A 16,349-nucleotide genomic window follows, 5' to 3' on the forward strand; every position below is an offset into this window, starting at 1 on the left:
CGCTGCCAGTAGGTATGAGCAGGATATCACAAGGACTCTATAAGTATACAGTAGTTTCCATCCGAATGATATCTATTATCCGAGTCGTGGTATCCTCTTTCTTCACTGCACATTTCGAACTACCTCATCTAGTGATTTTGCCACATACTCAACGTTGTGATCATTCAGTCCTGCAAGACTTATCCTTGACGTATTCGCCATGTAGATGTGATATTCCTCTAAAAGCCCGTTAGTACATATCTAATGAGATTTAAACATTGCTTACCTTCCAAACGTTCAATCTGAGGTTTGCTGATGCCAGTGTACCCGAACATGCCAGTCTGGTTAACAATATGCGACCAGTCTCCTGGGGTCCCTAGCCGCACAAGCTCGTCATACAACTTCTTCCTCATAGATTTGATTCTTGAGGACATGGTAACAAGGTCCTGGTGCCACTGTTTCAAAAGCTCAGAGTTTCCAAGAACAGTAGCTGCGATTCTAGCTCCGTAGACCGGAGGATTCGAGACAGTCTGTCGCTGAGCATTCTGAAGCAGCGAAAACACCGTCCGCTTAGCGCCTTCGGACTTTGTCACGATTGCTGTAAGTCCAACTCTTTCTCCGTAGAGACCCATGTTCTTAGCGAAAGACATGCATATCGCGGCTTCAAGACCGAGATCTTCGATGATGTACTTGATCGTCCATGCATCTTCATCGTAATTACCCGAGTTGAATCCAAGATATGCTGAATCTATAATTGGAAAGATTCCATTTTCCTTGATCACAGCTGCGATTTCTTTCCATTGATCGCGAGTTGGATCGCAGCCAGTTGGGTTATGAGCGCATGCATGGAGAACAACAGCAGAATGCTTATCGGCTTTCTTCAGAGCGCTGATATAACCTTCAAAGTCAAAGCTTCGATCTTTGTAGTATGGTACTTTTACTACGCTGAACCCGATCTCTTTGAACAGAAGATCGTGGTTTGACCAGGTTGGATCTGTGATGATGATGCTCTCAATGCCTGAGTTGGCCTTGCGAAGAACAAGACCGGCTAGGAGGAGAGATCCAGTTCCGGAAATGGATTGACAAGTGGCAATCTGGGATGCATTAGCTTCTAGGTCCATTGTAAAGCAAAATTTAACTCACTCTGTTCTCTTTTAGGGCGGACGTGTCATGGAACAACAACTTGGCCGCCTCATCTCGGAAGCTCTGCAACCCTTCAATAGGCAAATACTCATGACCAGCATTACCAATCAGCTTCTCAGCCTCCCTCACCGATGGGAGAACCCAGGGCTTAGCATTCTCATCACGATATGTGCCTTGTCCAAGGTTCACCTTCTGAGGATTTTGGTCTGCGTTAAAACGCTTGGTCACTTCAAAGATGGGGTCGGGCGGGATGTATTCCGCTGCGCCAAAGGCTGAGTGCTGTTGAGCAGACATTGTGCTATACGAATGTGGAGATAATACTGTTGGGTGGAAATGGTAAGCTTGAGCTAGTATGGTATGTCGGCAGGTTGAAGCGATTCTGCTCCTTTTGTTATAAGTTCTTGATGGAAATGTCGGCGAGTGAGCCCGGCGCGGGGCGGGCTGACTCGGTGGAGGCGGTCCGACGTGTTACGGGCAGGGATCCGATCCGTTTACGCAGCGCAAATTGCATCGGCGGTCATCCGGTCTCTCATCTGCTTATCTCATTCCTACAGCCTATCCAATTGCATTATTTTTTAGCCAGTAATAGTCGTGTTTCGCTGAGGTGAGCGGTTGAGCTACTTGCAAGTGTTGGGGTTCTGCGCAAGTGCATAGTGCTACGACAGAACCACCAGTCATAGGTAACCCCGTTCAATAAAGTAACGATTACAAATATTCTGTATCATAACATATTAGATTTTATAAATGTCATTCTCTGGTATGAATCTCAGCTACAACACGATTTTATCACTCTTTGCAACTCTTAGCCCATCATGTTGTATTTCGTGGATGCTCCGAGATTCATATTAATTCGCATGACTATATCATTCCGTCCAGGCGATTCGGGAAATCTAGTGTGTATTTCGCCATCCTTTAGTTGTATCATTCAGTTTCAGTCGCAGATTCTCCTACGGTCATCGAGAATGGATGAAAGTATGCTAGAGACCAACCCGTCATGAGTGACAAAGCTTCTCCCTAGCACAGTCTATATGACAAATAATGAGCATAAACTCATTCATGCATCTAATCCAGAGTACTGAGCAGCGTCAGACTTATTGAATGACCTGATAGGTCGATTTCTGAAGCCAAGGATGCTATCTTACATTGAATTGACCAATATGGCAGCATGCGCCGCTCTCCGACGGATCACGGGAGGTGAGACCGTAAGCGATATAAGCAATTGACGTATGTCTAAACACTCCAGAAACGTTCTTACAACTGTAAAAGACTTGGTTACTTTTCGCAATGGCCTCACTCAGCTCTTTACCCTGCGAGATCCTTCTCCAGATCATCCGCGACAGTTCCCCTCAAGAATTATGCCGTCTTAGTTATACCTGCAAGCGCTTGGCATCAATCGCCGGAGAGTGCCTATGGACGGACATTGAGCTTCATGAGAAGGGATATCACGAGTCGAGCGCAGAGCTCAACGAGCCACTGCCATATAAATCTCCCAATCGGTTTTACCATGATTCGGAAAGGGATGGATGGCAAAGCGATATCAGCGAAAGAGCTAAGAGTCTCTTTACCATGCTGCTGACGCTCCACGCTCACGATGAAGGACACCTAAGGGAAGTTGCTGGCAGAGTGAAGAGTCTGTGTACCGTAATTGAGCCAGAGTGGAAACCCGATGAAAGTTCAGCGGCAGAGCCAGTCTCTGTTTGGAAGCTATTACCCTATTTCAAGAACCTCCAATATTTGGAGCTTCACGGCGCCTATGGAACTTTCAGCCACAGAGAACTTGAGGGGACACGAGAGCAGCGATTGGCAAAATTGCGCTTTGCAAAACTCTTCGCTTACATCCCTCGATCTGTTGCCACTTACGTTCTCCAATCTCAAGATTCGCTCGATCACTTGGAGCTTGGGATGCTGGATCAGCCGCTGCCCAATACAATCGCAATCACTGAACAAGATACTGAAAGCCATAGCCAGCGGGAACATCAATCCAGGGGAGTCATCCCGAGACCACTTGGGCATTTCTTATCCGATGGCCGAGTTCATTTCCCAAACCTTAAGCACTTGTACTTATGTTCACCTTCTAATAGCCGTGGTGATTACTTCAACCAATATAATGCGTGGTCGACGACGGCAGAGCGGGACACCCTCGAGGCATGGAAAAGGCTCACCTTGGCTTCTAGTCGTTCTTTGGAGACTCTCGTGATGGAACATCGACCTGCGGCAGGGATTGAGGACAATGAAGGGTTCTCTGAGGACGAGTTCCTATCCACTGGAAAGACTGGTGCTGCCAACAAGGCATTGGTGGATGCCATCGGGGACATAATCATCGATAAGGAGAAACTTTCAAGATTGAAACGTGTTTACCTGTATGGCTTTGTGGCTGGTAGATCATATGAAACATCGTCTGTCCATACACCAGGAGACTGGTTGATCCATGGGTTGGGAGCGAGAGAAGTCATCTGCGAAGCCAGGAGGGGAAGATGGTGTCTATTCGACCAGGACTCAGGGAAAACAAAGTGGGCAAAGTGGACTGGAGATGGGAATAGTAATCTTCATGATGGCTATATGGGTATCCGGTGGTACTCGCTTCTGGCTCGCGTATAGGGGTGAAAGGGATATCTCAAGCCTTTATGTTCATAGCACCAATACGTCAACGGCGCTCAATGGCCTTTGATTGACAAGATCTCCGCCAACAAAAAACTGATCGATAAACGCAAACCTCAAAAAGGAACAATAAAAGAATGAACTGAACGAGATTAACTCGTGTGCCTTCACACGGGATCGAACCGTGGACCTTGTCATTACTAGTGACACGCTCTACCACTGAGCCATGAAGGCGCCTTCTGATTGGATAAAATGTCGAAATCTTATCTCTCAATCAGAAGCTGATCTCAGAGCTGTATCTCGAAGTGAGATCTTGATGGCTAATATTCCAACGCGTTAACAGCAATCTTTTCCCGCAGCGGTAGCACCGCCGAGATCATTGATCAACTTCACATCGTATCCTAACGATCATCTAACCAGATAGACCAGATTGACCAACATTTGCCTTCTATATGATATTAACTTTCCAAGTCCAGGTAGAGCTAAAGGCAGTTCTCTATAGAAACCCGATATACTAGACATCCATCTGTTCTAACTCTGGGATCGAAAGTATTTCTATCTAGATACGTTACCATTCAGCCGACCGGCAATCCAATCGGCCGTAGCATTGGCATTTTTTTCGTAATTCTGGTGGGTTTTCACTGTCTTGTAGAACCAAATCGGACACCCGTAGACAAAGGGCTCCCACGGGACTGTCTTACTACAGAAAGAATCGCCTTTTCTGCAGACAACAAGAATGCGCGACTTGGGGATTTTCCCAATACGATCTCTCTTCTTATATCCTAAGGTAACAGCTACGCAGAGCTGGAGTCAGTGGCAAGTTGTCTGTTGAGGGGATAGGAACTAACCAGCGGCGATGCGCGCCGTCACCTCAGTAGTTATGTTCTCAGCACTTTGATGCACCAACGCACCGCCGACGCTGTGACCGACGAGAACAATCTTGGTACCGGGACATTGGGTTGCGGCCTGCAAGCGTGGTGTCAGTACTATCCTCATCAATATTGCCTCCTCCCATCTTGGCGTACCCGGTTGATAAGCTCACTCATGGCCCGACCGCCCTCTCTGGGGCCTTTCTGAATAACGGTCTTCATATTCGCCTTGTACTTCACACCTGCAATGGCCAACTTCTCTGGGCCGCCAATAATCGTGGCAAGTCTATTGAATATGATAGGACCGACACCATTTACTTCTCCTACGTTTCCCTTTCCCCCCATTCCTCTCGCGTAGATCAGGGTGACATTGCGGCAAGGCGTCCCGTCGGTGAGCTGGTTATAAGTTTGGTTGGGATATGGATATTCTCCATAGTACGGCGGTGGGCCCTTCTTGCCGCAGCGCTTGAAATGCGGTTGGGAATGCGTGTCGAGTTCAGCGAGAGGGGGGGCCATTGTCTGCTCTACGGCGCGGGTCGCATAGGCAATGGTAGCAAGAGCCATGAGAAGCTGAGTGGGCTTCATGAGGCCTAGAGGATTTGTCGACCAAGGGCAGACTGCCTTGTCGCTGCAGAGTTGTGCAGACCAGAGTTCACCCAGAGAAGAAAATGAGTAGGCCAGTTGGAGACAGAGGAACGAGGGGTAGCTTCCCATCAGAAGACCAAGTGTTTGGTTTCTTTTCTTGTTGCTTTTCGTGTGGCTGTCAGCCCTTGTCAACAGAGAGGCAATGCCGTAGCCACATATCAAGCGACAAAAGCATAGCGCCATTTCATCACAGGCACAATATAAGGGCGTCATACACTACGCCAATAGGAAAGCGCAGTGACCTTGATGTCAAGTCAGCAGATCATGGTTGGCATTATGTTCATGATGGCGCAAAGTGGAGAGGTTTGAACATCTAAAACTATTGCATCACTTTTTTTCCCGCCCTAGGCTTGAAGCCTGTACACCACTTGAGTCTCCAAACATGAGCCAAACATCTAGTAAATCGTAATTATTGAGCCAAGGTATATAATAACATAGGAAAGGGTTACCTGGAAGAAATCATTCAACCCGCTGCCAGCTATCTATCCACATATCCATCCCATCCTACTCATTGCCGTGTCCATCATCATAACAGACATCCAAAACCGCCTCAGTCTCTGGACCTTAGTTCGTGGTAGAGTATGGCTGAGGGTTATAGGGACGCGACACCAAAGGGTCGTTGGACTGATATCCCGTCATGTTGACTTCGGTCGTAGAACCATTCCGGTTGTCCTTCTTGAAGATGAACAGGATCGCCTTGAAGGAGTCCGAGGGGTTCAACATGGCCAGCCAAGCATGAATACCGAGGGGACCGCCCTGGTATGACCCCTCAGGAATGTTGCCCTGCTCCAACTTGGAGAAGCTTCCACGGCCATGGCCGGACTTGTAAACGCTCCATGGGTAGGCGAACATGAAGAACAGCGACAGGGGAGCCATTTCGATGCAGATGACGAGGTTGGGGATACCGACGTGAACATCAGCGTAGGTGAGCGTGTCGCTGGTCTTGAGAACGTTTTGGTCGTTGAGAACTGTGAATATGATCTAAACGGTCAGTGTCATGCTGAAGAGGTGAGAAGGAATAGAGCTTACACCCTGGATGAAAGTCAACCCGACTACGATCTTGAAAGCAGTGAGCTTCAACATCGGGTTATGATGGGCGAGGTCCTTCTTGAGAAGCATGTACATCTGTAGGATCGAGAGGACTGAAACGACGAGAGAAATCGACATGATGATTCGGAGGTAGATGTTGGCAAAGTGTCGGTTGTTGCTTTCTTGGCAGAAGACACCGGCGGCTTGGGTAATATCGGTAGCGAGTGAGACACCGATCGCGACGACGGGCATCTGAAAAATCATGATCCAACGTGTCTAAAATGCCGTCAGTAAGATTTCCAATTGGTGATAAGAGACAAGCATACCTTGAACCACTTGATACCATTCTTCTTCTTTGTAGCGAAAAACACATCTTGTTGGTCGCGGTTCGGTGATACATAGTCGCAGAGAAGAAGGAAGAAAGATCCGAGCGCGAAACCTTCATAGACGTGAAGCCAGGGCTCGATGTAGACTGCTGCATCTGGAAAGCAAATGCATAGGAACGAGATGATGGAGAACGCAGAAATCAGTGTGCCGATTCGCATGATTCTAAGGATGTTAGCACATGGACCGGGATTGGAGAGTTTGCTGCGCGTACTTGACTTGTTCTGAGGGGTTCGAGAGATGTGTCGCGTGCATCATGTTGATGAAGAACATGACAATCAGAGCGAAAGCAGCAAAAGATCCACCGATGATCATGCTCAGCTGGTAAAAGGTCAAGCTACCGGTGATACTCTTCTCGGCATCTGTCAGACATTAGCTAGAGGTCAACGCGTCGACGGGACTGGTAGTACCTTGGGCGAAAGAATGCGTAGGGCAGGTAACGTTCGACTTGTCGTCGTCGCCGCTTCTAAAGAGACCCATCGTAGGGTGTTCTATAAAGTCGAGAGAAAGAAAAAAGAAACAAATAGGTGCTGAGGTGTAGTCGCTTGTCTGTTGTGAAGATGAGATAATGAAGTTTCGCTACCGGCGACGCAAGCTCAATATATACAAATCCCAACGTCGTCATCCCCAAGCTAAAACCCCTGCAATGAAACCCTCAGATACTAATCTAAGCGCAGTATCAGCACAGCCAGCTATGGATCAGCGTCAGCCCTACGGCATAGCTCTCCCACCAAAACGGCGATTGTTACGACCGATCTGCCGACATTGGCACCTTTTCTGTATCGTTGAACAACGGGGTGCTCCGTGGGCTTGTCCGTCTATGCAGGGATCAGCGTGTCAGCCTCTCATAGCTCGCCAGGGATTTGGGAGCTTGGGGACGAACAGGTGTTGTGATTTGCTGGTTTGAGCGAGAGCGGCCGGCTGGCTTACGTTTGTGGCTGTACCCTGTCGGACAATGGGAGTAGTTTGCATCCACACTGTTCAACGCTCTGCCAAGAGATTCATCTGGACTCTTCAATATCCTTCTCAAGCTTAGCTTCAACCATGTCCTGGCTCGTGATAGGATCAGCAAGCTCTCCAATCTCAACGCGAAAAAAGACGTCTTTGATGAGATCTCAAATTGTAACAAGACAACAACGTTAAGGCTTACTCTTGCGGCCTCCCAGGCTGTGCGAGATCGGCGGTTGTAGTTCGAATCAATTTCTGCTTTTAGCATTTCTACTCGAACGTGGCTTAGAGGAGTGACGATGTCGCTCGAATGGGTCGTCAAAAGCGGTCTAGTGTACGAAGATCAAAACAGAGCCCCACCAAGCGTTTAGATAAGGCGGGAAATCGGCACGATAAGATAAATTATTGAAACTTTTGCTCAATGCGGTTTGATTCAGGGACGATCATATCGAATTTGGTTTCAGAGCATGAGATTATCCATGTTGAAGGATCTCAAGAGCTCTGTTAGGCAGTCTTTTTTAGTTCTCTTGGAAAACCTCTACCGAAGGCTACTTGACACATCCTTGTCACTGGCTTGATGTGAAGGTGTCTTGAAGCTTCAGGTGACATACCCTGTACAACGTAACACCCGTTAGTTTTCGGACCAGCGAAGTTACTCTTTGAGAACAGTAGTCAACAAAGCTATATGAACGAATCTTCATGTTGGATCTCGAAATCAATTTTACACTACAACTAACCTCAGCTAAGAAGACCTATCAACTTTCATGAGAACGAAGAGTCGGAGGACGCACTGCCGTCTGTGTGAGTTGCGCATGCGTGATTGCAAATCAGAACTCTACACTAAAACATGCTTAACATTTCTCAGGCGTGTATCTTTCTTTAGTTACCTCGTCTTGAAGTGTACTTCTACCAATGATAATTGTGTCCAAAAATCCTCCGTAAGGACCTAGTCTCCCCGCACTTTCGCTCTTGCGTCTAGATACTCTTCACTTCAGAGCTGACCCTGCACGTAACCCTCCTACAATAGAGACAGTAGTCGCATAGCCAGTCAACGATATGGAACGAACCTGTAACAAGCATATCTGCACCTGTTGTAAACGCAGCTGCATCGCTCAACAAATAGTAAACTATAGGTGTCAAATCCTCCGGCACGCCCAGCCGTTATAGCGAGGCTCCATTTCCATACCAGTCAAGGATAGCCCTCTTCCCCCCTGCAAGCGTGTCAAGAGAGATGTTTGGATCGCTCCTGGCCCGTTATTAGTGGGATCGCTAAGATTGTCGAAGATGACTTACCTGGCAAGATGCAGTTGACCCTGATGCCATACTGACCCAGCTCGCCGGCTAGGGGGCCCATAAGACCCTTGATAGCTGCCTTGCTGGCATTGCAAGCGGGAGTTCAGAAGGGTTCGGTCAAAACAAGTGTTTATCAAGCCATGTATAACTGCTTGGCCCGCGCCATCAAAAAAGAACTCGTGCCATGCGATCGGAAGTTTGGGATGGATATTCTCGTCTACAATCCTTTGACTGGTGGTGTACCTTCAGGTCGCTACAAAAGCAAAGAAATCCTCGCTGACGGCGGTCGGTACTCGACTCAGGACCCTGTCATTGGAGTGATGTGTCGCGATAGGTATTTCAAGGATGTCAACTTTGAAGCCTTCAAGTTAATTCAGCCTGTCACTGACAAATTGGGGTTGACGCTCTTGGAGATTGCGTTCAGATGGCTTCTTCACCATAGCAAGCTCCAGGTCATTGATGGAAACGATGGGTTGGTTATTGGCATCAGCTCGCTCAGCCAGCTTGAGAGTAGTCTGGATAATGTTGAGAAGGCTCCTTTGCCAGAAGAGGTTATGGAGGTATTGGATGAGGCATGGAAGATCACTAAGCCTTCTTGCGCTCTTTACTGGAGGGAGTCATATCAATTGGTTGACGAATTGATTGGTACTGGAAGCTGTTCCTATATGAATGGATGTGGCTTGGTAATAATTTCCGTTGACAAGTTGGTTCTGCTTCAACTTCCTGATTACTTTACCTTTTTATTGACCTCAACATGTCTTGCTCATAATGTTGTGTCTGACCTGTTGCCTTCGCCCCAACTATTCCAATTCCAGCAATAGTGTCAGCTGCCCAATCCAGCCAAGCGCCATAATCATCGTGTGTCTCACGACGGCGCAGCAACGCGTTACGACACGAAAACACTCATCAGAAAAATAACTCCTCGTCCCCTGCCCTGCGGCTCAATCAACCCACGAGAGACGGTAAGATCTATAGACCATATTTTCGCCGTTATTGAGCCGATTGACACGATGATCCGCGCGCCCGCACTTTTGATCTTGAGCCTTTTTGGCTCAGCTCTTGCTGCCGCATCGCCGCAGTTCGACCAAGGAGCCGAGTTACGCAAATCAGAATGCGATGCAAGTAGCTCCCATCACATTTATGAATCCCTGACTGACGTATGCCACAGAATGGCTGCTTCGATGCCAGCTTCCCTGGCGGTTCATGTACCAATGATCCAGCCTGCATGTGCACCCAGAAGAAGTACCGCGAGGCGTATTTCTGCTGTATGGCCAAGAAATGCGACGCAGATGTGATGCCTGGTTAGTATAAGAATGGTTTGAAGATTGCCTTTCTCTAACAGACTATGCCTAGAATCTGTCGAGCGCCAACATACAGGATGCCAGGCTAGGAACCTTGACTTCACCTTTGACGCCGAGAAGGTTTGCGGTATGAAGTTGGACGCGAGCAGTACCTCTTCCGCGTCTTCAACCATGAGCGATGCCATAAACACTTCGAACGTTTCACACGGATCTTCAGCGACATCGGCACCTGCCTCTACGACATCAGATGTAGAAACTACGAGTGGCACCAAGGACGCCGAGAGTGCTTCAAGGACTTCAAGTACTGCTCAGGAGTCATCTACAGGTGGTGCAGCACCTGTGACTGACAATGCACAACGCTTGAGTATACCAGTTGGTGGAATCGCCGTGCTTCTCATGATTACTGGGATGCTTCTTTAGGGCAAGAAACTTAGTCTGATACACACGTATTACTGATAAATTCCCATGGTACAGGATACCAATTTAAAAAAAAAAGTCCTAAACATTTGGCCCACTGCTCAATCCAGAGGTCTCCTGCCATAGGTTGAGTATCTGACTACTTTAGCATGTTGACACTGAAAGATGTGATGTACTTACACCGGCCAATAAGCATGAATGGTCCTGTCATTCAGGTCCCTTCTGACCTTTGCCAAAAAGACCGTAACCTCTTCCTGGGTCCACCCCAGAACTCTTGTCAAAGCTGCCATGGACAATGCCTCAAGACCCTTGAAACTATCCATGTTGAGATTGTTCCACTCCCCAATCTCCTTGTACCTTTTATCCAGAGGCCAGCGGTTCGTCGGCCACTTAAAAACAGTCTCGACAATATCCACAAATCCTGCATCGCCCAGAATATCCTTATTCTTTTTATTATCCTGGAATGGGCGACCAATCTTGGTAGATGCTTCGTCAAGAAGGTGGATGAGTTTGGAGAGATGATGATCTTCTGTAAGGGTCTTGTCGTCTGAGTGGGCGAAGAGATCGATTTCGAGAAGCTCCACATAACCACCCGGAACCAGATTGCTAAGGAAAGGTAATCAGTCTCACTGTTCTCCACGTAGTCATGGGTCTTACTCATAAATGCTGCTCGCAAGGTTCGGCCAGCTCTTGATGCTAAACGTCATCATTCGACTGTGAACATAGTCGAACGGCTCTGAGAAGTTCCACGGCTCTTCGATATCGTCGATAAAGAACTCCACGTTCGGAGGAACACTAATCATAATGAGCTAAGACCCTGGAACATTGATGGTGGAGAATACAAATCAGGCTGAATTGGTGAGAGGTCGACGCCGATCACTTTTGCTTCAGGATGTTCGTCAGCATAGTCGATAGCCCATATTCCCGTTCCGGTGCCAACATCAAGAACACGTTTGGCCTTAGAATTAGGATTATTCGGAGGTGCGAGACCGAGTTTGTTGTCGAGCATCAAAATAAACAGGTTATGCTGCAAGTCTAGCCGAAGGCGTCAGCAGCGAAGGCGACCTCTCGAGGCTTTGCCTCACCAAGTCTCTCTTTCTCGATGTCGTCATTAGGAAGGTTATACTCTGTGCGTATGAGTTAATGAACGGCAACGACACAGAAACAAAAGGGACTGACTTCCGTCCTTATACCGATGATAGGTCCTGCCGTTTTCCTTTCGATAGTCTAGAATAGAGCTTCTCAAGCTCTCAGACGTGGATGCTAGGCTCTTTTCGACCAGGTTAGGTCGGCAGCGACAAAGGTTCGCGAGAAATGACTTACCGATCCAATCGAAGAGTCATGCTCTTCCTCGGACTGAAATCCGTGGTCAGTTAGTAGTGTTCCTGTCCTTGGAAATCGGTAGAAGTACCTGTTCATCCGGCACGAGGTCGGGCTCTACGTTGATAGTTGGTTCTGCCATCTTGATGGAACTTGTTTAATCACGCAACATCGACAACTTCCCCGCCCGGAGAAAATCATGCTTTTTTACCAAGAAATCACAATCCCAGTCAAGATTTGTCATCCTGTTGGTTGAGTTCGCCGTGCATGCAGGTGGATAACAAGGGTCTGAGCAAACGACATTCCAAAGCAGCGAACCTTTTAGTTGAGGCACAACTGTTTTGTCTAAAACGATCAATAATCAGAATTTTACAGGGGCAACTTATGGCTGATAATTCTGCTCGTCCTCTGAGATGCTCGATATAAAATGGTTATTCAATCACAATGTTCATGATCACGCAAGCACTCGTTCTATGCACAAAACTTGCCAAGAAAATCCTCATTGGCAATCTATCTACCGCCTCATCCATCTAGTCTAATGCTCACCAGATACCTTAAGAATTCCAATAACGTTCCTGGGCATTTCATCCGCTATGATATCTTATTCCTCCCACAGATTCCGCTTTTTTTTATAGGCTTACCTCGAATTTTCATTTTTTTGTAGTTTGGTTTTCTCTTTTCTTTCAGAATTTCATCACGGCCCTGGTAGTTCATCAAGTACCCACTGATCCTCGTGAACATCGAAGAACGGAAACTCAGTGACAAGCTACCTAGGACATCCCCACCTAGTAGTGGTGGTGGTGGTGGTGGCCATGGTCATGGTCATGGTCATGTCTATGGCTCTCACGACGACCCTGGCGGCGGGGTTCGTTCTGGCCACGGGGAGGATAACCTGTCTGGAAGTTCTGGGGGCGTTGCTCAGGAAGCTGAGGAGATAACTGCTGAGCGGCGCGATGACCGCCTGCATTGCTCTGAAAAGGCGCGTACGCCGGAGCGTCTTGGAACCGCGGAGCATCCTGGGCTCGTGGAGCACCCTGGAACTGCGCAGCATCCTGGAAACGAGGTTCATTCCGGCGCTGAGGTCTATCCTGGCGCCGATACTGATTCTGGGGCTCAGTCCCATCCTGGAACACATACACAGCGACACGCTCCTGCTGTTGCCCTCTAGGGGGATACTTGGGCTGCGCAGTAGCTCTGTCTTCCTCACAACGAGGGCAGATCCAGAGGCGCCACTCCAGCTCGATCTCGACTGGCTCGCCACATCCTGAGCAAGTATCGGTGATTGCGGGGTTTCTGAGAGAAGCGTTCTCCTTGATGGCTCCGCAAAAGTGACATTCGTGCTTCCAGAAGGTAGTGAGACACATGGTGAAGGATGAGGAAGATCTTACCTTGTGAGGTTGGTAGTGTTTTGTGGGTAAATGTTGGGATGGTATTTGAAGGTTGCTGTGAAGGCGGTTGAGATCGTGGATGATGATGGATTTGGAGGCGATGGAAAGGTGCTATTTAAAGGATTTCAGTCAACAGTGCGTAGTGACAAGATGTTCTCTATCACTCATATTGCATGTTGATGTTCAGCGTGACAATTAGTTTGATTTTCCTCAAGTATTGATCATGAAATCTACGGTTCTTTGAACATTTGGAACGGGCACCCTTAACATCGTCCGACCAGCATTCATGTCGAATCTCTAAACCACCATTGGATGGCATATCGATCTCATTTAGCCTCTTCGCTGAACATGGTACTCATCACTGTTGTTCCTCCTGTCTTCGAAAGAACAACCAGTATATCGAGGCTTTAAACAAAGAAGTATGAGCTTTGGACAAAGGATAAGTGGCTGAACAAACCACATCAATGCTGCAATGGGGTTTCGCTATGAGAACTAAGCCTTAGTTTACTAGTTCTTATGGCTAACATGACACTGTCTATGGTGATGAAACTGGCAATGGCTCGCGATTTCCGAATGAACAAAGAGATAAGCCTACAAGTTGCGAATTGCATAACCAGTACTCTGTTCAGGAACAACAATTGGATGAAGTCCCTACTCCTAGTAAAGCGACATGTGATTGGACGGTCAGTCAAGAGTCTTGGTTGATCTATGCAGCCCACAGCCAGTGATGTTTGCTGACTGCGGGCCATCCCTTTCAGGCCGCACTTGAAATTTCATGGACACGCAAATTACTATGTTGATTTTAAAACCGAGTATTAAAAGTTTTTGCCTCTAGGCAGACCACCGAAGAAAGCCTCTGCTCGAGACGACATCCCTATACCTTGACAATATTCTGTCCGGTCGTTGGGCCGATATTAAATGCCGCGAGCCAGTAGAAACGTCCCTCAACTATCCGATCCATTTCACTGTAGCATACTACATCTCGTCCCGGAGAGTGTCGGCGTGAAATGTTTGTGCGCATTCACAGGAGACGTATCTGAACGAAGAATAACATATCTGAGTGATAGACTGAACGTGTTCCTTGGTATTCTCCACTTATTTCAAGATTCCTTTACATAGTTATGTGGTTAGTCGATTCCATACAGTACTGATACCTCAATCGGGGACATCTTGATTTCTGTTCTCAAATGGGGTATAGGAAGTCCGGCGCAGGGACAACCATATTTCCCGAACTGCTCGTGGGTTAGCTGGGAGGGCAAGGCATGCCCATCAGTCAACGGCGTCTACAAAGAACATATAACAGCCTCACTTCTATCAAAGCACGACACGGTTACAGACAACGCTGAAATGTTAAGGAATTTGGCCATCTTGAAGAGTCTATCTGCATAGTTAAGTAAATACATCCTGATCCGGGCTCAGACTGTTCACGCGGGAATACGTCGGAAGGAAGGGAGCCACTGGAACCTTCAGAGCATGTAGAAACTATCTCTTGACATGGGAGACTATTGTAATAGGTTCGGATTTATTAATATTCTATACCTATTATATTAAACCTAAAGTGTATTTTCTAACCTTATAACTAACTTATAAACTTAATACTATTACTACCTTTTAATTACCTTAAACCTTCTTTAGTTTAACTTTTATCTTTAGTAATATTAATATATATATTATTATAAAACTTTCTTTAATTAAATTAAGTTTTTTTTTATATATTAATATTTTTTAATAGTTTTAATTACTATATATTATATTTAAAAGTCTTTTTTAATAAATTACTATTTATATATTAAATATAAATATAATTTAAATATAGTTTTTTTTAAAATAACTTTTTAACTATTTTAATTCTTTTTTTATTTTTTAAGTTATTTAAAGAAAATAATATTACTTTCTTTTATTAAATAATTAAAATAACCTTTATAAGGAATTTACTATAAGCGACTATATAAATAATAGTCTTATAATTAAAAAAAGTAAGTTAAATAAAGAATTTACTATTTAGCTAATTAAAGTCTTATATAAAGATATACCTTATAGTAGCTTTATAATTAAATCTATTATAGCTATAATTATATTATAAGGTCTTTTTTTATATATTAATATAGCTTAAAGTATAACTATAATTTTATTAATATAATTATTAATATCTAGTATTTAATATAATTAATATTAATAAAAGATTAGTTATATTAAAGCTACTATTTTAAAAATCTAAAGTATTTATAATATTAAGCTAACCTTTTTTACCTAAGGGATTAAAGCTTTATATACCTTTAAAACTGTTAAGGTTATAGGGGAGTTATAGACCCTGTTAGTTAAGCTTTTTTATAGCTTTTTAGCTAGTCAGGCGATATATTTATCTTAATTAGAGTTACTTAAGATACTATAGCCTAAAGGTAACCTTATTAATTAAGTATATTAAGATTTCAGTCTAGCTAGAGACTTTATAGTTAATACTTTTATAGCTATTATTAAAATATCTAGGTCCTATTTATTAATTATTACTAGGTTAAGGCTATAAAATACCTTTAAAACTAATTAAAAAGTTATTATTTAAGTTCTTATTATATTAGCTTTATATTATAGCTATCTTAAGTATTAATTAGCTATATTTACTTTTAATTTATATTTCTTATATTACTTTATATTATCTTATAACTTAATTTAATTTATTATTAACTTATTAAGCTAGCTTTAGCTTATTAATATTTATAGTTTTTCTTTTAATACTAAAACCTTTATTTTATAATTTATCTTTTTACTTTTCTTTTCCCTTTTATTTCTTTTTTTTTACTTTATAATAGCTTTTAATTCCTATAATATAATATTTATATTATTAATTTAACTACTTTAATTATATATTTTAATTTTATAAATTATACCTAGTATTAGCTATTACTACTACCTAATTTAATAACTATAATAAAAGCCTATTACTTTATTAATTAGTTTTAATCTTACTTTAAGTAATTAGCTAGGTCTTTTAAGGCTTTTAATTTACTTATAATAGTTAATATAATAAATATATTTTA

The 16,349-nt window shown here is 44.7% G+C and overlaps 8 protein-coding genes and 1 non-coding gene across 9 annotated transcripts; 2 read left to right on the plus strand and 7 right to left on the minus strand.

The window, feature by feature from the left end:
• Positions 1–102: 102 nt before the first annotated feature.
• Positions 103–1,416, minus strand: J7337_013315 (uncharacterized protein; the record flags this gene model as incomplete). Its single annotated transcript, XM_044830807.1, has 3 exons — positions 103–218; positions 266–1,073; positions 1,123–1,416. 3 exons carry the CDS (start codon positions 1,414–1,416, stop codon positions 103–105), a joined length of 1,218 nt encoding a protein of 405 aa, XP_044674082.1.
• Positions 1,417–2,406: 990 nt separating this feature from the next.
• Positions 2,407–3,720, plus strand: J7337_013316 (uncharacterized protein; the record flags this gene model as incomplete). Its single annotated transcript, XM_044830808.1, has 1 exon — positions 2,407–3,720. One exon carries the CDS (start codon positions 2,407–2,409, stop codon positions 3,718–3,720), a length of 1,314 nt encoding a protein of 437 aa, XP_044674083.1.
• Positions 3,721–3,882: 162 nt separating this feature from the next.
• Positions 3,883–3,954, minus strand: J7337_013317. The gene has a single exon. It is a non-coding gene; the product is annotated as a tRNA-Thr (tRNA).
• A 609-nt stretch (positions 3,955–4,563) lies between these two features.
• On the minus strand, positions 4,564–5,174 carry J7337_013318 (uncharacterized protein; the record flags this gene model as incomplete). Its single annotated transcript, XM_044830809.1, has 2 exons — positions 4,564–4,686; positions 4,746–5,174. The coding sequence occupies 2 exons, from the start codon at positions 5,172–5,174 to the stop codon at positions 4,564–4,566; spliced, it is 552 nt and encodes a 183-aa protein (XP_044674084.1).
• Positions 5,175–5,798: 624 nt separating this feature from the next.
• Positions 5,799–7,127, minus strand: J7337_013319 (uncharacterized protein; the record flags this gene model as incomplete). Its single annotated transcript, XM_044830810.1, has 5 exons — positions 5,799–6,215; positions 6,264–6,539; positions 6,590–6,812; positions 6,862–7,009; positions 7,058–7,127. The coding sequence occupies 5 exons, from the start codon at positions 7,125–7,127 to the stop codon at positions 5,799–5,801; spliced, it is 1,134 nt and encodes a 377-aa protein (XP_044674085.1).
• Positions 7,128–9,028: 1,901 nt separating this feature from the next.
• J7337_013320 (uncharacterized protein) lies at positions 9,029–10,609 on the plus strand (the record flags this gene model as incomplete). Its single annotated transcript, XM_044830811.1, has 3 exons — positions 9,029–9,448; positions 10,057–10,189; positions 10,242–10,609. 3 exons carry the CDS (start codon positions 9,029–9,031, stop codon positions 10,607–10,609), a joined length of 921 nt encoding a protein of 306 aa, XP_044674086.1.
• Positions 10,610–10,782: 173 nt separating this feature from the next.
• On the minus strand, positions 10,783–11,409 carry J7337_013321 (uncharacterized protein; the record flags this gene model as incomplete). Its single annotated transcript, XM_044830812.1, has 2 exons — positions 10,783–11,212; positions 11,264–11,409. 2 exons carry the CDS (start codon positions 11,407–11,409, stop codon positions 10,783–10,785), a joined length of 576 nt encoding a protein of 191 aa, XP_044674087.1.
• Positions 11,410–11,641: 232 nt separating this feature from the next.
• On the minus strand, positions 11,642–12,068 carry J7337_013322 (uncharacterized protein; the record flags this gene model as incomplete). Its single annotated transcript, XM_044830813.1, has 4 exons — positions 11,642–11,733; positions 11,786–11,876; positions 11,930–11,962; positions 12,018–12,068. 4 exons carry the CDS (start codon positions 12,066–12,068, stop codon positions 11,642–11,644), a joined length of 267 nt encoding a protein of 88 aa, XP_044674088.1.
• Positions 12,069–12,711: 643 nt separating this feature from the next.
• J7337_013323 (uncharacterized protein) lies at positions 12,712–13,290 on the minus strand (the record flags this gene model as incomplete). The annotated part of the gene is made up of 1 exon (XM_044830814.1): positions 12,712–13,290. One exon carries the CDS (start codon positions 13,288–13,290, stop codon positions 12,712–12,714), a length of 579 nt encoding a protein of 192 aa, XP_044674089.1.
• Between the last annotated feature and the right edge of the window lie 3,059 nt (positions 13,291–16,349).

Source organism: Fusarium musae, chromosome 11 (assembly GCF_019915245.1).
Source record: "Fusarium musae strain F31 chromosome 11, whole genome shotgun sequence".
Taxonomy (NCBI): Eukaryota; Fungi; Ascomycota; class Sordariomycetes; order Hypocreales; family Nectriaceae; genus Fusarium; species Fusarium musae.